Source organism: Papio anubis, chromosome 5 (assembly GCF_008728515.1).
Source record: "Papio anubis isolate 15944 chromosome 5, Panubis1.0, whole genome shotgun sequence".
NCBI lineage: Eukaryota > Metazoa > Chordata > Mammalia > Primates > Cercopithecidae > Papio > Papio anubis.
Window position 1 is genome coordinate 160,871,264 of NC_044980.1, and position 27,312 is coordinate 160,898,575.

At 46.1% G+C, this 27,312-nt stretch overlaps 1 protein-coding gene and 1 long non-coding RNA gene across 7 annotated transcripts in view; one reads left to right on the plus strand and one right to left on the minus strand.

Annotated features, from left to right (window-relative positions):
• TENM2 (teneurin transmembrane protein 2) overlaps window positions 1-27,312 on the plus strand; it is a 1,283,414-nt gene that overhangs the window by 1,242,750 nt on the left and 13,352 nt on the right. For all 6 annotated transcript variants that reach the window (XM_003900492.5, XM_021940242.2, XM_021940246.2 and 3 more), the window contains 4 exons: window positions 3,297-3,472; window positions 5,095-5,330; window positions 21,387-21,683; window positions 23,727-25,341. In XM_003900492.5, coding sequence (XP_003900541.5) covers window positions 3,297-3,472; window positions 5,095-5,330; window positions 21,387-21,683; window positions 23,727-25,341 — 2,324 coding nt within the window. The remainder of the gene's footprint in view (window positions 1-3,296; window positions 3,473-5,094; window positions 5,331-21,386; window positions 21,684-23,726; window positions 25,342-27,312) is intronic.
• LOC108586524 lies at window positions 6,570-25,024 on the minus strand. Its single transcript, XR_001903938.1, has 2 exons — window positions 24,941-25,024; window positions 6,570-6,836 (listed from the first exon to the last, which is right to left on the minus strand). It is a non-coding gene; the product is annotated as an uncharacterized LOC108586524 (long non-coding RNA).

A 27,312-nucleotide genomic window follows, 5' to 3' on the forward strand; every position in this document is an offset into this window, starting at 1 on the left:
TTTATTGCAGTCCCTAGCACCTATTACTCACCATCTGACATGCTATTTTCTACCTTGGTTTAGTTTTGCCCTCTTCAGCTAGCATGAGTGCAAGAATTTTGCTCCATTTTCTTCCCAGTCATATATCCAGTGCCTTGAACTGTGTTTGACACATCACAGGCACTTGATGAATATTTATTGACTACATAATTCAAAGGCAGCCTCCAGCCCCACTCCAGCCAAGCTGGGCCAGTTCCATTGGGTTGGCATTGAGATCCCATTGGTGGAACTTACAGCGCTTCACTCCTACATGCAGTCATTTGCAAAAAGACCTACATCTGAAGACGCTCCTTGGGGGAAGTAAGTAGAGCTGGAGGCAGCCAAATCTTCTTAAAGAAAAATCTGGTTTTCTCCCTTTGGTCCATGAGATTCTAGTCCCTACCCTAAAGCTCTGTTCCCGAAAGTAGAAACTCCAGTTCCTACTACTTCTCTCATAAGGAAACTCAGCAAGCCTATGCATTGTAAGTGTCCCCAAACTACAGTGGATTGGAATTAAAATCCTTGACCTGGTCCCAGAGAATGTACTTGTCAGCAGGAGGAGAAACTGTCTGTTACTGAGTACCGCACTAGACACTCCGTACCCAAATACTTAGAATTGCTTTGTTTTCTGATTTTAAATACCTTTTGTTTCTACTTATTAAACATGAAAGTATTGATTACAAATAATTTCTTTTTTTTTTTTCTTTTTTTGAGACAGTCTTGCTCTGTCACCAGGCTGGAGTGCAGTGGTGCAGTCTCAGCTCACTGCAACCTCTGCCTCCCAGGTTCAAGCGATTCTCCTGCCTCAGCCTCCTGAGTGCTGGGACTATAGGCACGTGCCACCATGCCCAGCTAATTTTTGTATGTTTAGTAGAGACAGGGTTTCACCATGTTAGCCAAGATGGTCTCAGTCTCCTCACCTCGTGATCCACCCGCCTCAGCCTCCCAAAGTGCTGGGATTGATTACAGGCACAAGCCACCACGTCCGGCTGATTATAAGTAATTTCTAAATTATGAGAAAATGCAAAGATGAAAATGAAGATTAGTCAAAATTCCACACAGCAAAACCACCATTAACATTTAAATGTCTATATTTTCAGAGAATTTCTGCTCCATATAGATACTGATACTTTTTACCCCTCCCTGAAAAAAAAGCTACTGTCAGGGGAGTATATTTTGTACCCCACTCTTCCACTCAACATGTGTAGATTTGTCTATGCCAATAAATAGAAACCCATGTTGTCAATCTTGATGGCTTCGTAGGTTTCCACTTTATGGATTGATCATCAGTTATTTAATGAATCTCCCATAAAGGAACATCTAGGTTGTTCTAATTAGTCACTATTGTAAATAGCACCTTTGTCCCCCTGCCTGAGAAGTGATTTCTTTAGCAGGTAGGAAAACACAGAGGAGCCCTGTCGATTTAGCAGACCTGAGTCCCCATCCCTGGTTACAACACCAGGGCTTTCCAGGGAGTGCATTGTCTGCGCCACCCCCTGCCTGGGGCCCTGGGCAAGTGATAGGGGTGGATTCTGAGCTCACAGAGATTCCTGCTCCAAGATCTCCCTCCTCTCTCCCCCAACACCTTTACACAGCCCGGTGTCCAGCTTAATGTGATTGCACTCTCAGCTTTCAAACTTCTGCAGAGCTTCACTGCTTCCAGTTCTTCCCAGAAGCAAAGTTTCTCAGATCCCTGAAAGCCTGAGCCAGGTCTGCAATTCTTTATTCCAAAAACATTTCCTGAGTGCTCTCTGTCTTTGATGTTGTCATCCTAAGCCCTAAGTGACAACGTCAAACAGGCCACAGCGGTCCTTTCCACTGCTCACAGGCCGTCCCCACAGGGATGCTTCTCTGAGGACCCCCCATCCCCATGTGCTGCACAAGCTCCAATTCCCATCCCTCAGAACCCGCCAGCTTTTTCCCTCTCCTCAGTCCAAAGGGAGTAACCCCCAGGGGTCGACCCACTTTTCCTTCTTTTTCACCCTCCAAGCAAAATGTCTTCAGAGCTCCGCCTTCTTCCTCCCCTTCCTCCTCCAGTAACAAAACTCATCTGGGAGAGCCCAAAGGCCCCTACATGCAGACCTGGAAACAAGCCTGCTTTCCTGTCTGAGATGTGCGAAGGGCCCAGCTCTCAGAGTACAGTGGATCTTCCAAAGTGGGGAAAGGCTGTCCCAACCAGAACCAGGCTTCTTGCTAGAGGTGATGCAGGGAGAAAACTCCACAGTGTAAGAAAAGAGGACAGATGACACATATACATAAAGAAGGAGGCCCCAATGTCAGGCCATTTGCAGGCAGTAGGGCACAATCACTGGTGTCCCTAGACTTGGGTGCTAACTAATGGTCATTGGGAAATTGTCTAAGAAGGCTGCATGAGAAGTGGAGCCATGGTGGTTTGGGGACCAAAGAACAGGTTCCGTGTAGCCAGGCCTTCTATGCTGAGCTAACATGTGCAGGTGGCATTTGGCACAGGCTGACTGTCCAGAGGCCTAGAAGGTGATGAGGGAGATAAGGTTGGACCCCAGTAGAAGACTCGGGGCATGGAAGGTCTCAAATAGCCAGATTTTTATTTGATTGAGCAACCAATGGGAAAAGAGTGTGGTTTGTTCAGCAGAGAACTAACATGGTGAAACTGATATTTTGGGAATGTTAATTTGGTGGCTTTGTAGAACACCTAAATTAAAAACAAGAGAAGGCTGGGTGTGTGACTCACGCCTATAATCCCAGCACTTTGGGAGGCCAAGGCAGGTGGATCACCTGAGGTCAGGAGTTTGAGACCAGTCTGGCCAACATGACAAAACCTCATCTCTACAAAAAAATACAAAAATTAGCCGGGCATAGTGGTGCATGCCTGTAATCCCAGCTACCTGGGACGCTGAGGCAGGAGAATTGCTTGAACCCGGGAGGTGGAGGTTGCAAAGAGCGGAGATCGCACCACTGCACTCCAGCCTGGGACAGAGTGAGACTCCATCTCAAGGAAAGAAAAGAAAAAGAAAAGCAAGAGAAGCTCACAAGTGGCTGTTCTCTTTAACTAGAGGAAGTCTGAGACCAGGTGAATGAAATGTTTTCCAGGATCTGAAGTCAGTTATATCAGCGGGTAGAAGAAAGCATCACCGCTGTTTCTCAGGGCATAATGGGGTTTTGACTGTGACAAGGGGCCTCAGGGAGATGCGCCACCCAGCCAACCCACTTTTCCAGCTCTCTCTTTCTCTGGCCCTGTGAGTCTTGGGAACACTTTCAGCCCCAATGACTGCTGCTAACCAGTGTTTATCTCCCCACAGCTATGACCACGAAGGCCGCCTGACCAATGTGACGCGCCCCACGGGGGTGGTAACCAGTCTGCACCGGGAAATGGAGAAATCTATTACCATTGACATTGAGAACTCCAACCGTGATGATGACGTCACTGTCATCACCAACCTGTCTTCAGTAGAGGCCTCCTACACAGTGGTACAAGGTGAGCCTCCACCCGTACCAACCTACTCCCAAACTCACCCACAGACCCAGAACCCAGCCAAGCCCAATGTGTGAGTTACCCAGCCTGGGATGACTTCCAGAGATTCAGCGTACCCCTCAGCTTTCTGTTTTATTCAAGTGTCCACAGCAAACTAACTCTATAAGAGATCTATCTAGTAGAAAATGACTTAACAAGATACAGCAGAATGTCATCTACACCCAACCAAATATCTGGATATTTGAACTGTCTACATAGTTATCTGAAAATGTCCTTCCCCCGACCCCCCACATACTTTCTCCCTACCTCTTACCCTTCCATCACCACCTCTACCCACCAACCCGAAACACATAGTTATCGTCTCAAAGACCATTCATTCTCCTGGCCCACCACTAGATTTCATATTTTCTTGTTCCATCCTGATTCTCTTTTTTAAGCATTTGTTTGATGAGTTGGTTGCCCTGGGACTGGAGCTGTTTAACATTCTCTCTCCAAGACTGGGATCTCAAAGGTCTCTGACCACCCTATGGTTACTCTTGCTATTAGACATGTTTTGCAGTCCAGGGCAAGCACTGGGGCTGGCAAGAAAATGAATTGTGCCGATTAATTTTTCTTTTAATTAAGATATAATGTCGGTGGGCTAGCCTGTTGTCAGAGGATAAAAGTGTCCTCTCTGTAGATAAATGGTGACATTTCTGGACTATTATCCCACAGCAGAGCCTGTTTCAATGACTCTATTTCTGCTCTGCCAAATGATTAATGATGTAGATTCTGTCCTTCTGCATGACGGCTGGAGTTGCAGGAGCGACAGGTACACACTTGCTCACTGCCCCAAAAGCTGACATCTCAGAGGCCAGCCCAGGCCAGCTCCTTTGCCCAGACAATCAGGAAGCAGTGTATCTGTAAAAGGAGTCTCTGACTCACATTTCCTTCCTGTAACTTTTCGATAAAGGAAAAGGTCAGAAGTCTGATTGACTCGTGTAGTTTTCACTGGGGAAGATAAACATATTATTGGCACCCACTGGCTCCATCTCCCTCATGTGTTTGAGTCTCTTCAGAGTTCTCGAGTGGAGGTGGTATCAGATGCAGTCAGCAGTAAAAGCATGAGGATGGGGAAGGCTGATTCTTCTCTCGATTTTCTTGAAGAATCCTGGGCTTTGATTTGCAGTGGATCTGACCTGTGACTAGACCAGCAACCTTGGGTTAGATGGCAGGCAAAGGGGGAAAAAATTGAAGTCATTTGCCTTTCTTTTTTTTCTTTTTTTTTTGGGTATAAGCTAAAATGTATATGTTAAGGTTTGGGAATTTGATTGACACAAATTGTGTAGGCAATAGACATCTTTAAATGTTTAAACGTGCTATTAATAGTCTTCAGTGAGTAAAAGAAACATCGCGGCATAATTATTTCTGGAGTGCCGCATATTATGTTTTTCTTTACGTGGATCAGTAGTATCTCTGCTACTTACCTTCACATGGTATGTGTGCTAATTGAAGGCAGCCTTAGACTGATGACTGCAAAGTACCATGGAAACCTATATAAAAAAAAAATAGGGGTTCTATTCTCTTCTGACTAATAGAGTGGATAATTTATTTCTCTATCCCCACCCCCACTTACGTTCTTCCAGATCAAGTGCGGAACAGCTACCAGCTCTGTAATAACGGTACCCTGCGGGTGATGTATGCTAATGGGATGGGTGTCAGCTTCCACAGCGAGCCCCATGTCCTAGCAGGCACCATCACCCCCACCATTGGACGCTGCAACATCTCCCTGCCTATGGAGAATGGCTTAAACTCCATTGAGTGGCGCCTAAGAAAGGAACAGATTAAAGGCAAAGTCACCATCTTTGGCAGGAAGCTCCGGGTAAGTGGTTCCACCCAATCTGTTACCACAGAGTGGGAGGGGATACACCCTTTCCTCACATAGCTGAGAAAGATTCCCAGCTTCAAAGCCTCTAATACTCCTTTATTCCCTGGAAAAGGCAAACTCTTCGCCCAGAAAATGGAATCCATTTCCCTTTGGGACTCATACCTTGGGGAAAACATTCTCCATTTCCTAGGACTGAAAAAGTCGGCCATTTCCTGCTATGGGGATTTACATTATGCTGTAACTAGAGACGGCTTTGGTCTTCTTTTCACACTTGCTGTCTTCTTCCTCAATTTTCACTGTCTGGCCAATTCAACCAATGAACCGGTGTTCGTGCCTACTATGTGCCGAGTAATTTGCTAAGTACTGGAAGAACACAACTTTTAAAGTATGTTCTTTGCACTCAAGGAATCGAGAGTCTGATAAAATATGCAGACACAGGATGATCACAGGTTAAGTGAAAAGACAGAGGTACATGCAGGGCCTGATGGGATCCCAGAGGGGATGTCACTCCACTTGAGAGGTTCAGGGAAGATTTCCCAAGAGGAAATAACAACTGAACCTCAGTGGGGAGTTTTAGCCAACCTTAGTTTTCCCAGACCAGGCAACTTGCCCCACATGACATCTTTTTAAAACCAATATATAACATTAATTGAGCATTATTATACTGTAAACCCTATGTGAAATGCTTTGCTTGTATTATCTTATTTTAACTTTTTCAATAGCTCCATGAGGATAATTATTACTACCTCCATTTTTCAGATGAGAAAACACAGACTCAGGGAAGCTAAATTACCTGGCCAAGGACACAATGGCTAGAAAGGGCAATGCCAGGACTCGACCCCAGGTCTCTCTTTCTGTCTGACTCATTTGCCAGTATGTCACACATCTTCCTGCTTATCCGTGGTCATCCAGATCATCTCGACAGGAGTGGATTCTGCTCCAGTCACTTATCTGTCACCAAGAGGGAACAGCTCCTACCATCATGCTAACCCCTTCCCTGGGGAGGGGGAATGAATACTGGGGATCCCAATCTTCATCAAATTCAGCACATATTTATTGAGCACCTACTATGAGCCAGGCACTGTGCTATGCACCTAATGGCATATAAAGCAAAGGCCCTAACTTCCTGCACTTTATGTTCAGGTTGAGGGGAGATGGGAGAGAGGGGCAGATAATAAGTAAACTCATAAATAAAAATAACTGCAGAACAAGACAAGCACTGGGAAGTCAGTAAACAATGGAACAAGGAGTTTATCAAATGCTTTGGAATCCCTGAGAATAGAAGGCTCAGCATCGGCAAAGCTTGGGTCGTAACCTTTGCTGTGTAACTGGATTGAAATCCAGCCAGCCCAGGTGACCTCCCTGCAGAGCCAGGCCCCTCCATATTAAGATTCCGCCTTTGTCTGGCTGAAGTTTAAGTCTCCACATTAGGTTATCAGCAGTCTCTCATGTTTTTCTTCCTCTGCTGGTATCTGCAAAGTTGCAAACTGCAGTATCTTCCTAAAGACAAAAATGGAATGAGATTAGTAGTTAAATCCTTAATGACTGGATTTCAGGGCTGTGTAATTGATTTTTGATATGCTGCACTGTAGAAGTTGATTATAAGTAGTAATCGTGCCTTTTCTCTGATAAATCAGTTATGCATTTTGACTAAGTTTTCAAAATAAAGATAAATGTGGCCCTAAAATAAAGTGGCTATAATCCCAACTCCGAATATTAAAACTCTTAATAATGGTACTTGTGGTAATTAGCCCAAGTTAGGCACACAAGTCTTATAACTGAATTTCTGCCAGGGTTAGATTTGCTGGCATCGTGTTTATGCAAATCAAAACACAGCTTTATCTATCAACACCTCAACATTTAATTGTCTGGTGTTAGTTCCTGTAACAACAATCACATATCCATTTAGCTCTCTTAAATGAAAATCACTATGAGATTATAACAGGTTGAGTGGACTGAAAATGTAATTTGAAAATGAGGGAGAAAGCCTGGAATTTATTTGCATCTCATTTATTTTAATTCAGTTCATAAACTGCTTAGTGAATGAAATAAAAACAACTTCGGGAAATTGCAGGAGAGCAATTGGAAGAAGGTATAAGGGAAAGGTTGGGTGTGATGTGGATTGAGGGAACTGGGGAGTGGTCATTTCATCAGATGTTTCGTGAGTCCATGGCAGGGAGTTTGCAGCCCCTAAGCCAAAGGTACCCATTGGCCCCATTAGGCTAGCAGGCTGTCTCACCAACGGCCAGATGGGCTCCTCTCTCCCTATCTTAGTCTTGCTGTGTCTTTTCATCGCTGCTCCACTGTCAAATGAGGGCATGAAAGTCCTCATTTATTCAAAAGATATTTACTAGGTGCCAACACTACATTCAGTATCACAGAACGAGTAGACTCTAGAGAGGTAAAGAAAATTGAGTGCCACCGAGTAGCTAACAGTCTCATGGAGAAGGCAATATTAGTAAGTGTGATGTAAGCTATAATACAGGCCAAAAGCACAAGGAAAGGGATACTTAATTGTATCCACTGGAAGAGGATAGGTCACGGCTGGGTAATAAATTAACCCTGAAATCTCATGGGTTTAACACATTGTGGTCCAAATGCATCAGGCAGCTCTTCTTAATGAGGACTCGCTCCAGTTGCTCTGCCTTGCGATCCTGCCTTTAAGCACAGGGCCTGTGCAGTTGCTGCAGCAAGGGAAGAGAGCTTGGGTGATTCACGAGAGCTTAGTGAGCCAGCCTGGACGCGGCAGGCCTCACTTCCCCCCACCCTGGTGAGAACACTGTCAGGGGACCTCAACTGAACTGCAGGGAAGCCTGGAAAATGTTGTCTTTTCTGAACGCCTGAGAAGAAGATGATGAACAAAGACTTGGTAAGCACGTAACAGAGTGATCAGGTCTCCCGTTTGACAAGGGATCAGGAAGGGCTTCACAGAGGATCTGGAATCAGTTCTGAAGAGTAAGAATCAGCCAGGCAGAGATATGGAACAGAGGTGACAGGACAGAGAATATCACCTATGGAAAGGCCAAGAGGCCAAAAAGGGAATGGCATTTCAGAAAACTAATTCAGTGTGGCAGTGGATGTGTTAGAGAGTGGGGTAGAAAAGTAAGATGCAGCCAGAGACTGCACATGGAAGGGAACATGGTGCCAGGCTAACATTTATCCTGAGGGCAATGGGGAGCCCTACCTGGACTTCATTAGCAGAGTGATGTGCTAGGATGTGTAGCTTTAGAAAGCTGTCTCCAGCCTGGGCACAGTGGCTCATGCCTGTTTTCCCAACACTTGGGGAGGCCAAAGCGGAAGGATCATTTTAGCCTAGGAGTTCAAGACCAGCCTAGGCAACATAGCAAAACCCTGTCCATACAAAAAAAAAAAAAAAATTAAATAGCTGACCATGGCCCTGCACAGTAGCTCATGCCTGTAATCCTAGCACTTTGGGAGTCCAAGGCAGGAGGATCCCTTGAGCCCAGGAGTTGGAGACCAGCCTGGGCAACATAGGGAGACCCTGTCATGGTGGTGCATGCCTGTAGTCCCAGCTAATCGGGAGGCCAAGGCAGGAGGACTGCTTGAGCACAGAAGTTTGAGGCTGCAGTGAGTTATGATCATGCCCTGTAATGTACTCCAGTCTGGGCAACAGAGCAAGACCCTGTCTCAAAAAAGAAAAAACTCTCTGACTTCCTCAGGTATGGAGGAAGACAGGTGAGGAGGGGACAAGATAGACAGGAGGAAAGGGACAGTAAGGAGGGTCCAAGCAAGAAACTAAATCACTAGCAGCAAGGAAAGAAAGAAGGTAGGGGAAGAGATTTGAGAGCTGTCTAGCACACGAGGATTGGGCAACTAGCAGGGTTGCTGTGTCATGCTCACCTTTTGACAGGCTCTCCCCATGATCATGTAGACCAGGAAGGCTGGGTGGCCATCCACGCTCTGAGTGCTGTGTAAAGGAGAGTGGCTGGGAGCTGAAACCCAAGCCAGAGATGTAAGATTCTGGTGGCCCCAGCCCTGCCTCTTGGAATGGGGAAGAAACTAAGTGAACTTTGAAATGCAGCCATTTAACCAGCACCATGTAATCACTGCTCCCCATGTGAACAGCAGGAAATTTGGGGAGAATGCATGGGTATCATGAATGAAGCAAATGGCCTGACCTTCCCTGGGACCAGCCAGCTCCTGGGAGCCTGGTCAGCTGAGGGGTGTGACGCCCAAGGCTCTGAACATTCCTGGAGTTTAGAGAAGACCAAAAATCTCAGTGAAGCCATCATGACAGAACAGTGCCCGGTGAAATTCCAACCCACCTAGGTATCATTTCTTCCCACAGTCCTCCAGATGGAGGCATCTCTTAGTGGAGGAAAATATCAGTGGTTCTTCCTTACAGCCTGGGGAAATGTAAGATGATGGCGGATGGATAGTCCAGGACCACATTCTTTCACCAAAAGCTTTGTAATAGAGTATTAGTCCCTTCATTCCTGCCCAAACTCAGTGCAGGGAAGTTTTTCATTATGCCTCCCAAGAACTCCTCAAATAATCTCCTTTGAAAGACTCCTCCCCGTCCTGCCTGCGTTGTCTTCCACTCCCTTCTTCACTCACTCTGGCCTTGCAAAACCATGAAGCAGGCCAGACATGGTGTCTCACACCTGTAATCCCAGCACTTTGGGAGGCCAAGGCAGGCAGATCACGAGGTCAAGAGATCGAGACCCTCCTGAACACAATGGTGAAACCCCATCTCTACTAAAACTACAAAAATTAGCTGGGCGTGGTGGCGCATGCCTATAATCCCAGCTACTGGGGAGGCTGAGGCAGGAGAACCACTTGAACCAGGGAGTCGGAGGTTGCCATGAGCCCAGATCGTGCCACTGCACTCCAGTCTGGCAACAGAGCGAGACTCCATCTCAAAAAAAAAAAAAAAGGAAGTTACATCATGGCATCTGTAAGCTCCATAAGTGTAGGGACCGGGTCGCCCCAGTATCCCTGGTGACAAGTGCCATGTGGTGGGTACTCAGACAACAGGTGACAAAGAAAGATGTGATAACTGTGCCTTCTATAGGCTTCTTCTTAATGTGTAAATGCTCCCCTACCAAAGTGGGTATAAATTCACAAATACATTGCCCGTATGTCCGTCTGGAATCCTTCCACTGCAAGAGACAGGAAGTGCACTCAGACTAACTTAAAAGGGTAGGTGCTGTCTCACCTAACAGGGCCACCACAAGGGAGAAGCTGGCCTTAGAGACTCCAAGATGTCATTAAATGGTGTGTTAGTCTGTTTTCACGCTGCTGATAAAGACGTACCCAAGACTGGGAAGAAAAAGAGGTTTAATTGGACTTACAGCTCCACATGGCTGGGGAAGCCTCAGAATCATGGCGGGAGGCGAAAGGCACTTCTTACGTGACAGCATCAAGAGAAAATGAGAAGAAGCAAAAGTGGAAACTCCTGATAATCACCTGATAAACTCATCAGATCTCGTGACACTTATTCACTATCACTAGAATAGCACAGGAAAGATCGGCCCCCAGGATTCAATTACCTCCTCCTGGATCCCTCCCATTACATGGGAATTCTGGGAGATACAATTCAAATCAAGATTTGGGTGGGGACACAGCCAACCCATATCAGATGAATGTCTGTCTCTTTCTCAAAGCCCCCTTCCATCCCATGGCAGGGTTTCTCTCTCAGCAGTTGACCTAATTTTCTCCTACAGTAGACTAATGTCCTCTTCACATTGCAGGGGAGGGAGGTGGTCAGGCAGACTTAGCCAAAGTTGGCTCCAGGCTTATATCATCCCAGCTAAGTGAACCCAGAGGAAAAAGGAAGGGATCTCCCCCAGCATTTCTGTTTTTCATAAAATATCTCATGGAAGAAAGATTGACCTGGCAGAGGGAGTTCACATTCCTGGGCCAATCACTGGTCAGGGAGATGGGGATCTGTGATGAGCCAGGCAGGCACAGGTCACATGACCATACCTGTGTCTTACAATAGACATCTCAGTAAAAGTACCTAGACAGGGAAGCCCTAGAGAAAAGAGGTGCCATACCCAAAAAAGAAAGAAAGAGATACAAGGTTAAAATACAAATATCCCAGATATATTCTACATCCTCCATCCCTCCAAAGCCTAATCATAAGGCAAAACTCCTGGCCCTGAGGATCTCTTGAGGCACTGTTGCCTCCCACCCCAACAAGCCTTTTTTCTAGGCTTTTGGAAGAGAGAGCTAAAATCAACCCCTTCTATTAAGATTTAAAACTTCTACTCTTTCCTAAAATGGATTTTGTGCAGGATGATTCTCTTTGTAAAGGAAAGCATATAACCATGCTCTAGGATATTTCTTCCTGATTATGATTTACGTAGAGATTGCAGAAGCAAGAAACAGCTACATGTGTAGGTAGCAGAACAAAAGAAAAATTGCTTCCAAGATAATCTTCCATCATGATATTAGTATTAGTGTTATTAGTATTCCAAGAAGAAGTGGGAGTCAGTAATTTTGTTTTGGCTCCCATATAATTAATATGACATTGCAATTATGTGTTGACATGTGTTACTTTTACTTATGTGGCAAATCACCGTGACAGAGGAGTGAGGTGGGGGGATGGGCGTGCCTATGTGCGTGTGAACACACACACATGAACTCAGTTCTGCGTGGAGCCCACTCAAACAGGTCTGTTAACACACACAAGTCATTATGAAAGCCTGAATTTTCACAGCTCCTTCCTGCTACAATGCATTCATTCTTCACGCGACTAATATTTTATATTTCGAACACCTCCTGTGGTCTTGGCACTATGCTAGGCACTGAGTGTACATTAGTGAACAAAAGTTTTCACCTTACATGGTGAGCAGCACTTGTGCAGACAGAACTTGGGATAAATTTAATATTAGCTTAAATAACACATAATTAGAAGGGCAAGCCTCTGCAAACACATTAAATAATGTATTCCCCAAGCAAACATTAATTTTGGCTGGCTTCTGTTTTGGATGATGATGTGGAAAAGTGGAAAGACCCTAATGGAGCTTATGTCTTTAGCTCTTACACCTTAGCAGGAGAAGCAAATAATAATCAAATAAATGTACAAACAATATATAGAAATCGTGGGTCAGGTACGGTGGCTCATGCCTGTAATCCCAGCACTTTGGGAGGTCCAGGGGCGTGGATCACCTGAGGTCAGGAGTTCAAGACCAGCCTAGCCAACAAGGCGAAACCCCATCTCTACTAAAAATACAAAACTTAGCCAGGCGTGGTGCCGCGCGCCTATAATCCCAGCTACTTGGGAGGCTGAGACAATAGAATCACTTGAACGTGCTAGACAGAGGTTGCAGTGGGCCAAGATGGCACCACTGCACTCCAGCCTGAGTGACAGAGTGAGACTCTTTCTCAAAGAAAAAAAAAAAAAGAAATTGTGATGGGTGCTTTGGGAAAAATGTAGGGTGGAGATAATATGGATTATATGTTATAGGTTAAGGCATCTCTGAGAAAATGCCATTTGAACTGAGAACTGAATGAAGAGTAGGTAGGAATTTCCCAGGCATGGAGTGAGGGGAAAAGCCTCTGTGCTAAAGCTCTAGCATGTGCAAGAGGCCCTGAGGCAGAAGAGACTTCTGCCTGTATCCTGAAGAGGATAGCTCCAGTGTGGCTAGAGCAAACCAGCTGAGGGTAAGGTCAAGGGGTAGAGCCTTATCTTGTTGGCCCTTTTAAGGATCTTAGAAATACAGAAATCTTCTGCAGATTATCCACCCGGTACATGCAAATGAGCCCTCATCAGGAGCCTCCTTCTTGGACACTAGAAAATATACAACATACCTGACTCCTGGAAGTTCAGGTCAAAGGATAACAAATATAGTTTATTCCGGTCATCTGAACTGAGCCTCCGTACCAGACACCCCCTGCCCCTTCTCACTGCATCCCTACCAATGGACCACCCACCTGCACCAGAATACTCACAGCATCACCTGAAAACAGCCATGCTGTGCAAGGCCCTTGCTCAGCCCCTGTGCTTTCATCTGCTGACCCTCCCCACCTGGAATATTCTCCCTGACTCTTCTCCCACCCTCACCTGTCCAAGCCTTACTCATACCCAGGCCCCCACCGAGTAGCACTTTCTCCGGGAAATCATCCTCGTCAGTCCCAGCTCTGGCTCCATGTCCTTCCTTATTGCCACAGTTCCTTCCGTGTTTCTACTGCCATTACCACACTAAAAATGGTTTTCGTTGTTGGCTCTCCTGTTGTTAGTTATCCCCCTCTGGCCTGTGGCCTGCCCCCCTAGGGCAGGAGTCATAACTGTCTTGTTCTATCTTAAGTGACAGTCCCAGTAACAAACACATAGTAGGTGCTCAGTAAATATTGAATGAATGAATGAATGAATGAGATTTTCCACTGACATAATGAAAACCCTCTCCCTCCCACCTCTGCCTGTGAATTCCAGGTCCCAGGGGCCTTCCAGAATGACTCTAATAGGTCTTTGGAATGAAGCTTTTCAGATATTTGGAGACCACAGATGTCCTAATCTCATATATATATATATATATATATATTTTTTTTTTGAGACAGAGCCTTGCTCTGTCACCCAGGCTGGAGTGCAGTGGCACAATCTCAGATCACTGCAACCTCCACCTCCCGGGTTCAAGCCATTCTCCTGCCTCAGCCTCCCAAGTAGCTAGGACTACAGGCATGCACCACCATGCCTGGCTAATTTTTGTGTTTTTTAAGTAAAGACGGGTTTGCATCATGTTGACCAGGCTGGTCTTGAACTCCTGACCTCAAGCGATCCACCTGCCTCAGCCTCCCAAAGTGCTGGGATTATAGGCGTGAGCCACCATGCCCAGCCTAATCATATTTTCTATTCTTGATTTTCCATGTTGGAACTTTAGATCATCAGAGTTAGCAGAGTTCTTGTACCCAGTCTGATTCAGTCTGCTTATTCACTAATGTTCGTTGAGCACCAAGCACTTTCCAAAACAAAATAGAGACACTAAGAAAAATAAGATAAAGTCCCGACTCACCAGTTCACAGGCCATTACAGACGAGGAAACTGAGGCATGAGTGGTGAAGGTATGGTTTTGGTATGGCAAAGCTAATCAGTGGCACTGATGAGTGTCAGAACTGCCACTCAAACTCGGGTCTTTCCACCTTTCCACCTGACCTCCATCCAAAACAGCAAATCATCCAAAAATAATGTTTGCTTGGGGAATACATTATTTAATGTGTTTGCAAAGGCTCACCCTTCTAATGATGCATTATTTAAGCTAATATTAAATTTATAGCAAGCTGTTTTGTCTCCACAAGCACTGATCCCAATGTAGCATTGAGTCTTGTTGTATGGGAGCTGGGGATAGCTACTTTTAAAATCCCAGGCTGGGCGCGGTGGCACACGCCTGTAATCCCAGCACTTTGAGAGGCCGAGGCGGGCAGATCATGAGGTCAGGAGATCGAGACCATCCTGGCTAACATGATGAAACCCCGTCTCTACTAAAAAAATACAAAAAAATTAGCCGGGCATGGTGGCGGGCGCCTGTAGTTCCAGCTACTCGGGAGGCTGAGACAGGAGAATGGCGTGAACCCGGGAGGCGGAGTTTGCAATAAGCCCAGATCACGCCACTGCACTCCAGACTGGGAGACAGAGCGAGACTCCATCTCAAAAATAAAAAATAATAAAATAAAATAAAATAAAATCCCAGAGGACTGACCCAGAAAGAAACTGAAGATGTCCTCTAGGCCAGGCTTTACCTCTGGGTAGGTAAATAACTAAACTCCCCAAGGCAAACACTTCTGTTTCTAAACAGAAGTTTAGGGAGACTCTCGTGACCTCCCTCACTAATGTTTTTTGGGTTTCCCATACTCAAAGCAGGATGGGCAAATGGTTCTTCTGTACGTCTAACTGAAATCTCTCCTGCTGCGTTACAATTCCATTTCCTGGAGGGGATCCAGCCCAGTGTAATTTCCTCCCTCATGTTTCTCAAATCACTAGCTCCCATCATTGCCCCTGGAGCTAAGTTAGAGTCACCGGTTATAGGCCCAGCAGGGCCATTTTGACGACAGCGTTTCCTTTTCTCCGGGTTTTTTATGAGCTTCCTTGTGACAGGCGTATGCTTGGTGAGATCAAAACGTTCTGGGGGGATATTCCACAGGGGAAACCACCTCCCAAAGTCTGCCCTCTGCAAAAATAAAAAAGCATGCTAAATAGCTGAGTTTTATTAACTGGGGAAGCCAGGCTGAGGAAAATGCCCGATAATTAAAAATAATGGCTTCCTTACAAACACAAAATTGTATTAATTTAAAAATTGGTTTCTCTCTCACTGAATTCCTACCAAGCCGACTGGGAAGGGAATCGTGCTGATCCCGGCAGTGAAAATAATTCAAAATAACTTTTATGTTCTCCAGGAAGCCTCAAGGTTAATTTAAATATTGCTAGCCGGGTAATTTAATTCAGAATAAGAGAACACTGCAGCTAAATTAAAGCTCCCACATGCTCTAAACTGGGGGGGCAGATATCCTCAAAGGGCCTATCGTGCCTGTTGGACCCTCCAGCATCTCGCACCCACATCTAGGGCACCCCCCTTTATAAATGGCACCCTCATAATTAAAGAAATTTGATTAGATTACACAACTGGCCTGAACTCCTTGGCTCACCTTCCAGTGAATTTTTCAGATTTAATTATTAGAAGGATTGGACATTTTAATAGAAATTTTCACATTTCAAAGTTAACTCAAACCTGTGCTATCAAAAAATCCCATTGTCCCAGGGACATGGTAAATTTCCAAGTAAAAACCCACTCTAAGTTATCCATGGCTAATGGCTAGCACCTATCATTACTTCTTTACAGTTGGTGCACCTGAGTCAATGGTCAGAGGCCTCTCAGCTCTAAGTAACAGCAGCAAATCCCAGGGTGGCAGTCAGAGGTTAGGGACCCCTCTTCTTTGTTTACCAGTATTTAGTTCTTTCTGTAATCCCATCTAAGCACTAACCAGGCCTGACCCTGCTTAGCTTATGAGATCAGGAATGTTCAGGGTTCTTTCTATCATCTAAGCACCCTCACACACTAATATCATTATTATTATGATAGTCAAGATCACATATATTATTTGCATGTTGGCCTTTCCCATGATTACATATTATAGTGTATTATGCACACATATATACACATCTATACACACATATGATTATATTATGGTTATATATGTGATTTTCCCGTTGGTCTTTCCCAGGTAACTAAAGATAAGGCCTTATATCACACTGAGTGTATTTTAACCAAGAGTACACGTCAGAATCACGCAGGGAGCTTTTAAAAATAAAAAATCCCCAGCAGGGCACATGGCTCATGTCTGTAATCCCAGCACTTTGAGAGACTGAGGTAGGTGGATCACTTGAGGTCAGGAGTTCGAGACCAGCCTGACCAACATGGTGAAACCCCATCTCTACTAAAAATATATAAAAATTAGCCAGGTGTGGTGGTGCACCTCTGTAGTCCCAGCTACTCAGGAGGCAGAGACATGAGAATCACTTGAACCTGGGAGGCAGAGGTTGCAGTGATCTGAGATCGTGCCACTGCACTCCAGCCTAGATGACAGAGTGAGACTCTGTCTCAAAAAAAAAAAAAAAAAAAAAATCCACAAGCCCCAAACCCCTATTCCCCGAGGAGCTGCTTCAGCAGGCGCGGAGCCAGCCGAGCAGCAGTGCTTTAAGAGAGCATTCCATGTGGTTTAGAATTGCACGCTTGATGGAAAGCCCGTGGTCCAGCACCCCTCAATCCTAAAGGTGTACAGCCTGGGGGTTAAGACAGCAAGCTCTGTATGGGGATCCTGGCTCTACCACTTAGTATTTACCTAAACTTGAGCAAGTCACTTGAACCCGTCTATACCTTGTGTGTAAAATGGGGATGATAATAGTGCCTGCCTGAGAGTGTTGTGTAAATTAGATAAAACAAGGGCAATGCTGAGAACAACACTCAGCCTGTGTAAGTGCTCAGCATGTTGCTATTGCTGGGGTTTTTCTTCCTTGTATACCAGAGCAGACACCAAGCCTGGCATTAGCCGACACTCAATGTTCAATAATTAATAAACGCACTGGGGCCCTATGATATGAGCAAAAAGAAGGAAAAAGGAAAAAAAAATAAGGAAAGGGAAGGAGGAAAAACTAAGGATGGCCAAGGGGATGGAAATAAGTAGGCATGATTGGAAGTCAAACACCCTGAAAATCCTTCCTCATTGTTGTTGCATCATTCATTCTGCCTAACAAAATGTTGGAGAGGTCTTGAACCAAAATCTGAAATCCATAGGTTTAAGAATGATGGTGGCCTTCCACGGTTGTCCCAGATGAACCAACCCAATGTGACCAAGCTTCTGTTGGCAGAGGAGATGATCTATCTTTCTGACCCCCACTGTGTGTTTTGCTCTGAAAATGATGACTCCAACCCCCAGTAATTCAGACGGCATTAAATTTTGGACCTGTTTAAAAAAAACAAAAATCTCACTACTCAGCCTTTGCCGTCTTGACTGTTCCCAGTTGCTGCGAGTTGTTGATAGGAATCTTCCACTTGAAGTTAGGGTTCCTTATAATCCCAAGAACTCACCAACTTTATTCCTCTCCCCATGCTTTGATGCATTCTCTTTTCTTTTTCTTTTTATTCTTTTGTTTCTTTGTTTTTCGAAACAGAGTCTCACTCTGTGGTCCAGGCTGGAGTGCAGTGGCATGATCTCAGCTCACTGCAACCTCCACCTCCCGGGTTCAAACAATTCTCCTGCCTCAGACTTTTGGGTAGCTGGGATTACAGGCACACGCCACCATGCTTGGCCAATTTTTTTTATTTTTAGTAGAGACACGGTTTCACCATGTTGGCTAGGCTGGTCTCAAACCCCTAACCTCAGGTGATCCACCCATCTCGGCCCCCTAAAGTGCTGGAATTACAGGCATGAGACACATGCACCTGGCCTATGCATTCTCTTTTCTAATTGTCCTATGATAAATATCCTATCTTCTCTCTGAGACAACCTTATGGAAACAGCAATGGTTTGGAGAATCTGTAGTACTGGGTTCAAATTCCACTTCTGCCACTTGTTTAGTTATATGACTCCTGTAGACCTCAGTTGCTCTGTTGTAAAATGGTTTCTATGTCATGAGAGTGAAAATGGGATCAGGTGTGTAAAGTACCTAGCCTAGCACCTGCCAAAGTATCAGGGGCTTGTATCAATTTAGATTAGTTTCCACTGCTAGTAACAGAGATTAGCAATAGCAAGGGTTTAAAAAGGATTTACACTTTACATAGGAAAATCATATTTTCCTATGATCTAAAAGGAGCTTAGGGAAAGCAATCCATGGCTGTATGGATTAACATTGATGACACCCAGATCAACAGAGATCTAGACTCTTTTTCTCTGGATAGGCCATCATCCTGGAGGTCTCCAGCCCCAAAGTCACCTCATAGTCACAAGGTAAATGCTGGAGCTCCAGCCATCACATACACATTTCATCCAGGAAAAGGAGGAAAGGGAACAATGAAAGATTGCCTACCTCTCAGCTGAGTCAATTTCCTTCAAGAATATTTTCCAGAAGACCAGCCAACAACAACCACTTACATTTTGTTGGTCACCCCTGTCTCTGAAGGAAGCTGCAAAATGTGTTTCTTTACCTGGGCACAAAGCCGTTTCCCAGAATACAAGTGTCTGTGGTATTAGAATTATTCCTTGTCCCACCACCACCCCCCGACCCCCTGCAAAGCTGCAATGTGGAGCTTTCAAGGGCTGTGAAAACGCTTCACAGTCTGTCCATCATTTGACACATTTCAGGACACTCAGTAGACATACAATACAGGAAGCAGTAAAGCTGGTGAAGTGTATAAGAGGTTAACTGGTTAAAGTCTGAAGGCCTATGTTCCAGACCAACCCAACCACTTCACTGCTGTGTGACCTTGAGCAAGTTTTATAACCTCTCTGTTGGAAGCTATTTCTTCATTTGTCAAATGGTCTTTGTGAGCAACAACTCAAACTATGGATGCAAAATGCCCAATACAATGCCTGTGTATATTAGTCCTCAGCATATATTAAAGTCATCATTACTATCAGCTGGGTGCGGTGGCTCACACCTGTCATCCTAGAACTTTGGGAGGACAAGGTGGGTGGATCACCTGAGGTCAGGAGTTTGAGACCAGCCTGGCCAACATGGTGAAACCTCGTCTCTACTAAAAATACAAAAATTAGCCTTGCATGATGGTGCATGCCTGTAATCCCAGCTACTCAGGAGGCTGAGGCAGGAGAATCTCTTAAACCCAGAAGGCAGAGGTTGCAGTGAGCTGAGATTGCACCACTGCACTCCAGCCTCAGCAACAGAGCGAGACTCCATCTCAAAAAAAAAAAAAAAGTTATTATTACTGTGATCATCACCATCACTATCATCATTATTACCAGTAAGTGCTGTTGAATTATTAGGGTAAAGTGAGGAGGTACCAGACATCTCTCGAGTCTCTTCCTTCCGCCTGTTTACATTGTCCTTTGCCTTCAGCAGCCACCCCAGGGATATCTGGATTTGCAGTCAGTGAAGTTGTGAGAGTCTGGGCTGAATCTGGCTCATTTCATTCACTTCCAGACACCCACTCAGGGCTAGCTGAATCTCAGGAGTCCCTCTCCTTTGCCCCTCACCAGAGTCTAGTCTCCCAGCTCTGCCTTCTGGGATAGGCTTTCTTCTCTGATCAGATCAACTTCTAAATAAATATTAAATTATGTCTGATGTGTTCCCCATTCCTTTCAAATTTAAGTAAATCAGTTCATCCCTTTGTCGGAAATCCCCTAGCCCTGCTGAGGCCTACCCACTGTGTCTCGCATTCTTGACAGTGGCAAGATTTTTCTCTAGATATTAGAAGGAAAGAAGTTCACATAGGAATGGGGCTTCGTATTCCCAAATCTTTGTAAAATATGGATTTCTAAGCCCTGTTCTCCACTCTTCTAGGTGACTTTACTTAAGATTTCATAAGAGGGCCAGGGGCAGTGGCTCACGCCTATAATCCCAGCACTTTGGGAGGCCGAGACAGGCGGATCACAAGAACAGGAGATCGAGACCATCCTGGCTAACACGGCGAAACCCCGTCTCTACTAAAAATACAAAATATTAGCCAGGCATAGTGGCGGGCGCCTGTAGTCCCAGCTACTCAGGAAGCTGAGGCAGGAGAATGGTGTGAACCCGGGAGGCGGAGCTTGCAGTGAGCCCAGATCGCGCCACTGCACTCCAGCCTGGGTGACAGAGCAAGACTCCATCTCAAAAAAAAAAAAAAAAAAGATTTCATAAGAAATCATGGCACCTGTTCTTAAAGATCATTAGCTTTTCAGCTAATGATGTGCCAAAAAGAGTTACAAGTGTGCAAATATGCAAACTCTCTTGCCCCCAGGGTGACCAGGCAGCCCACGCAAACTCCAGGGTTCAGCTCTATTCTATATTGCTGTATAATTTGCGCACTGCACAAGTTTCACCATTCACACTTTCTACAATCCTATGGCACCCTTTGTAATTGTGCAGTGCACAGCCTACCTAACTGTCCATCGCAGCCATGCCCAGGTCAGTCGTCTCTGTCCATAAGCTGCCTTATTTTTATATTCTATTGCACCATACAAATGCTACCATTTCCTTTTCTTTTCTTTTCTTTTCTTTTCTTTTTTTTTTTTTTTTAGATAGGGCACAATTTCAGCTCACTGCCATCTCCACCTTCCAGGTTCAAGCAATTCTCCTGCCTCAGCCTCCCCAGTAGCTGGAACTACAGGTGCGTGCCACCATGCCAGCTAATTTTTATATTTTTAGTAGAGATGGGGTTTCACCATGGCTGGTCTCAAACTCCTGACCTCAGGTGATCCACCCACCTTGGCCTCCCAAAATGCAGGGATTACAGGTGTGAGCCACCACGCCTGGCCAAATATTGCTATTTTCTATCTGTGCCATGATAAGGAGTTTAGAAAGCACTACTCTAACTTTGGGGTTATTTCTTCCTCCAATGAACACTTATGCCCTGACCATGCCAGCCATGTCCTCCACAGAAGCCTGAGCCGGCATGCCTGGGTGATGTCTTTCAAACCAGGCCTGTTGTGTTTTCCTAGGTCCATGGAAGAAATCTCTTGTCCATCGACTATGATCGAAATATTCGGACTGAAAAGATCTATGATGACCACCGGAAGTTCACCCTGAGGATCATTTATGACCAGGTGGGCCGCCCCTTCCTCTGGCTCCCCAGCAGCGGGCTGGCAGCCGTCAACGTGTCATACTTCTTCAATGGGCGCCTGGCTGGGCTTCAGCGTGGGGCCATGAGCGAGAGGACAGACATAGACAAGCAAGGCCGCATCGTGTCCCGCATGTTCGCCGATGGGAAAGTGTGGAGCTACTCCTACCTTGACAAGGTAGGTGAACATGCTGCCCTGACAGCAAGGGCTTTCTGTTATTTCTGTTATTCCTGCCACTCTTTGTGTGTGTGTGTGTGTGTGATAGAGTCTCGCTCTGTTGCCCAGGTTGGAGTACAGTGGCACGATCTCGGCTCACTGCAACCTCCTCCTCATGGGTTCTAGCGATTCTCCTGCCTCAGCCTCACAGGTAGCTGGGACTACAGGCACACGCCACCATGCCAAGCTAATTTTGTATTTTTAGTAGAGACGGGTTTCTGCATGTTGGCCAGGCTGGTCTTGAACTCCTGACCTTAGGTGATCGCCTACCTCGGCCTCCCAAAGTGCTGGGATTACAGGCGTGAGCCACCGCACCCGGCCATTCCTGCTGCTCTTGTAAGCTAGCCTGATATGCTTTGCCATGAGACATCTTAACATCTTTACTTCAACTCTACAAGGACTTCCCTCCTGCTCCCACCCTCACAGGGGGAAGAAAATCTGAAGGCAAATGTTATTCATAGCTCAGCACTATTACCATTGGGGTAGGGGGTGGGGGTGCTAGACACTCAGTAATGGCAAAAAGGACGAATTGTCTGATTCTATTCCAAAAAAGAAAAAAGTGCCGTTGAAGCGGACAGAATCATCCCACTGGCAGCGCGGCTCATCATTACTTATGAATTGGAAATGCAGTGATTCATTTCTGCCTTACCCTAAATTAAGCCATCAGGATGGGGAATTTTGCCTAAAATTCAAGCACACAGAGCAACCCTCTCCTACTTGTCCTGTTGGCTGAAACAGCCCATGAATTCTCTCTACATGATTCCCTGTGTCTGAAAGTGCCAAATTCAGGTCTTCGTGCTGGAAAAAGGTCAGGTTGGAGTGGCGGTATGAAAAAAAAAAAGATCCCTTTGGGCACGTGTCAAGACTTTTGAAGGCTGCCCTGGCCATGTAGTCATTAGACAGGGGCTTGCTCAGCCTGGGCCTCTCACCTAGACTCCCCTTGGTGCAGGTCCACTCCTTCCTTTCTCACCAACTCATTACAGCGGTGACCCACAGACAAAGATGTTACCTCTCTGCAAGACAGAACTGCTGTCCCCTCAGTCCTTCCTGAATGCTGTCCTCGTTATGCCTGAAATACAGGAATGATGGACCAGGGGAGCAGGAATCTCCCAATTGCCTCTAATTGAAGTCATTTTTTTTCCCAAAGAATCAGTGATTCTAGGTTATTTCATCTTTGCAGTAGCTTCAAAATGCAGGATGTGGCTGGGTACAATGGCTCACACCTGTAATCCCAGCGCTTTGGGAGTCCCAGGTGGTCTGATCACTTGAGGTCAGGAGTTCAAGACCAGCCTGGCCAACATGGTCAAACCCCGTCTCTACTAAAATTACGAAAATTAGCCAGGCGTGGTGGTGCATGCCTCTAATTCCAGCTACTCGGGAGGCTGAGGCAGGAGAATCACTTGAAGCCGGGTGGTGGAGTAGGTTGCAGTGAGCTGACATTGCACCACGGCACTACAGCCTGGGTGATGGAGTGAGACTCTGTTTCAAAAAAAAAAAATACAGGATGCATTTTCTCTTTTTTAGATTTAATCAGGGTATGTGTGTCACACAGCTCCCCTGCTGGACCCAGTGGCAGTCATTTCTCAGCAATCTTGGGGTTCCTTGGTATTGAGCGTGGAGGTAAACCTCATGCCTCTCACTTCAGCTGTCCAAGCCCTCAATTTTTAAAGTATCATCCAAGCAACATCAGTATTTGCAGGGAGCTTGTTGCAAAATGCAGATTCTCAGGGCCCACCCCAGATCTACCAAATTAGACTCTGCCTTTTTACAAGATCCTGAGTATTTTGCTTGCATATTAAATTTGGGAAGCACTGGTCAAGGCAACCACCATGATCCATCAGGATTGGCATGTCCAGTGAAATCAATCTGTTTAATCTGGTCTAAGCTTCCCATTCTTCATGACTTTTGAGTTGACATGTGGGGAAATGGACTAAATTCTGTCTGTTTGAATGCTTGGTCCTCAAAAGCCAACTGGTATGTTCTGTTCCCCTTTCCTTTCTGCAGTCCATGGTCCTCCTGCTTCAGAGCCAACGTCAGTATATATTTGAGTATGACTCCTCCGACCGCCTCCTTGCCGTCACCATGCCCAGCGTGGCCCGGCACAGCATGTCCACACACACCTCCATCGGCTACATCCGCAACATTTACAACCCGCCTGAAAGCAATGCTTCGGTCATCTTCGACTACAGTGACGACGGCCGCATCCTGAAGACCTCCTTTTTGGGCACTGGACGCCAGGTGTTCTACAAGTATGGGAAACTCTCCAAGTTATCAGAGATTGTCTACGACAGTACCGCCGTCACCTTCGGGTATGACGAGACCACCGGTGTCTTGAAGATGGTCAACCTCCAAAGTGGGGGCTTCTCCTGCACCATCAGGTACCGGAAGATTGGGCCCCTGGTAGACAAGCAGATCTACAGGTTCTCTGAGGAAGGCATGGTCAACGCCAGGTTTGACTACACCTATCATGACAACAGCTTCCGCATCGCAAGCATCAAGCCCGTCATAAGTGAGACTCCTCTCCCCGTTGACCTCTACCGCTATGATGAGATTTCTGGCAAGGTGGAACACTTTGGTAAGTTTGGAGTCATCTATTATGACATCAACCAGATTATCACCACTGCCGTGATGACCCTCAGCAAACACTTTGACACCCATGGGCGGATCAAGGAGGTCCAGTATGAGATGTTCCGGTCCCTTATGTACTGGATGACGGTGCAATATGACAGCATGGGCAGGGTTATCAAGAGGGAGCTAAAACTGGGGCCCTATGCCAATACCACGAAGTACACCTATGACTACGATGGGGACGGGCAGCTCCAGAGTGTGGCTGTCAATGACCGCCCGACCTGGCGCTACAGCTATGACCTTAATGGGAATCTCCACTTACTGAACCCAGGCAACAGTGTGCGCCTCATGCCCTTGCGCTATGACCTCCGGGATCGGATAACCAGACTCGGGGATGTGCAGTACAAAATTGACGATGATGGTTATCTGTGCCAGAGAGGGTCTGACATCTTTGAATACAATTCCAAGGGCCTCCTAACAAGAGCCTACAACAAGGCCAGCGGGTGGAGTGTCCAGTACCGCTATGATGGCGTAGGACGGCGGGCTTCCTACAAGACCAACCTGGGCCACCACCTGCAGTACTTCTACTCTGACCTCCACAACCCGACACGCATCACCCATGTCTACAATCACTCCAACTCGGAGATTACCTCGCTGTACTACGACCTCCAGGGCCACCTCTTTGCCATGGAGAGCAGCAGTGGGGAGGAGTACTACGTTGCCTCTGATAACACAGGGACTCCTCTGGCTGTGTTCAGCATCAATGGCCTCATGATCAAACAACTGCAGTACACGGCCTATGGGGAGATTTATTATGACTCCAACCCCGACTTCCAGATGGTCATTGGCTTCCATGGGGGACTCTATGACCCCCTGACCAAGCTGGTCCACTTCACTCAGCGTGATTATGATGTGCTGGCAGGACGATGGACCTCTCCAGACTATACCATGTGGAAAAACGTGGGCAAGGAGCCGGCCCCATTTAACCTGTACATGTTCAAGAGCAACAATCCTCTCAGCAGTGAGCTAGATTTGAAGAACTACGTGACAGGTGAGGATTCTACCACCAAGGATGGGCAGTGGCTCCCTGCAGGGTGGTTGTTGCCGTAGGGAACTTGGGAGGAAGGTCTCCCATCTGATGGTAGGAGAAGCCCACGGGCCATAAAGCCCAGGCAATGCGGTTGGCAGCACTACAGTGTCTAGAAAAGTAGAGAGACGGCAGTACAGAGCAGTCCTGAGGACTGTTTGAAGATGTCCCAGCCACTTTCATGTCTAGTCAGTTGAAATAACTTTCTAAAAGCCCTTCCTACCCCAACAGAGGAAAGCAGTAAGAAGTGGAGAGAGAATAGGGCTCTGGTGTCAGAAATATCTGGTTCAAATTCCCTCTCTTCTATTTATAAGCCAAAGGACCTTAGGCTAGTTGTCCAATCTCTCTGAACTATAGTCTCCTTCCCTGTGAAAGGCACTGATAAAACCATCCCACAGAGTGATCATGACAAGTAAATGAACTCAGCTGGGCATGGTGGCTCACGCCACCCACATAATCCCAGCACTTTGAGAGACTGGGGCAGATGAATCCCTTGAGGTCAGGAGTTCAAGACCAGCCTGGCCAAGATGGTGAAACCCCATCTCTACTAAAAATACAAAAACTAGCCAGTGGTGGTGCATGCCTATAGGCCCAGCTACTCAGGAGGCTGAGCCAAGAGAATTACTTGAACTCAGGAAGCGGAGGTTGCAGTGAGCTGAGATCATGCCACTGCACTCCATCCAGCCCAGGTGACAGAGCAAGACCCTGTCTCAAAAAAAAAAAAAAAGAAGAAGTAAATGAACTTGTGTAGTTATAGTTTAGTGCCTGGCAAGTAGAGAGTGGATGTTTATGAAATGGTATCTGCTCATGTTATTAACATTGTCATTACTAGAGAAGCAATGAGTGAACGTAAGTATCGAGATGACTGTAACCCAGTTCTTGACCTCCAGAGGCTCATCTGGTGAGAGATATATACAAATAACCAACAATAATGCAAAGCAGAATTAAGTCTTTGCTACCATATAGGCGTCTGCTCAGTTATTTATCAAAACACATTTATAAAGTGGCACTGTGCTAGGTTCTGGGGATTCAATGGTGAATAAGACAAATACCATTCTCTCAAGATGTGTGTGTGTGTGTGTGTGTGTGCAGATTAATTCTGATTTTCAAGATTGGCGTATACAGAAGGGCCCATGTCAAAATGGGCCTGAAGAATTCATGGGACCTTGGCTCAAGGCTGAAGGAAGGCTATGAACAAATGTCATAACGACATAGAAAGTTTGGAGAATAGCATGAAAGGAGGGGCCAAGAAAGGCAGATTATCTACTTCTCTGTGATAAGTGAGAAATTGGTGAAATGAATTAGCTGCATGTGGTGGCACATGCCTGTGGTCCAAACTACCCAGGGGGCTAAGCAGGGAGAATCTCTTGAGCGCAGGAGTTGGAGGCTAGAGTCAGCTATGATCATGCCACTGCACTCCAGCCTGGGTACAGAGTGAGACCCCATCTCACAACAAGAAAAGAAAAGAAAAAGAAATTGGTGAAATGAGAGTCTCTCTCCATCCATCCATTCACTCATTCAGCAAATATTTGTACAGTATCTAACATGCAATTACATAATAGAGACACAAATGCAGCTGCAAGATAAAAGTCCCCGTGCTTAAGGTCTGCCGCTTAAAACCGTGACGCAATGACGCACAAGTGACGACCGGACGGCCGGGGCGGATGCACAAGTGGATGGCCGACGGGCCGGGTGATGACCGGGATGGCCGGCAATGGCCGAGCGGACGGCCGGACACGGGCGGATGGCCGATGCATGGATGGCCAAAAGGATGGACGGATAGATGTAGGATTTGACGGATGGACGGATGGACGGAAGTATTTAATGGATGGATGGATGGATGGATGGATGGATAAATAGACGGATAAATTGAGGGATGGGTAGGTGGATGGGTGGGTGAATGGTTGGATGGGTGTGTGGATGGGAGGATGAATG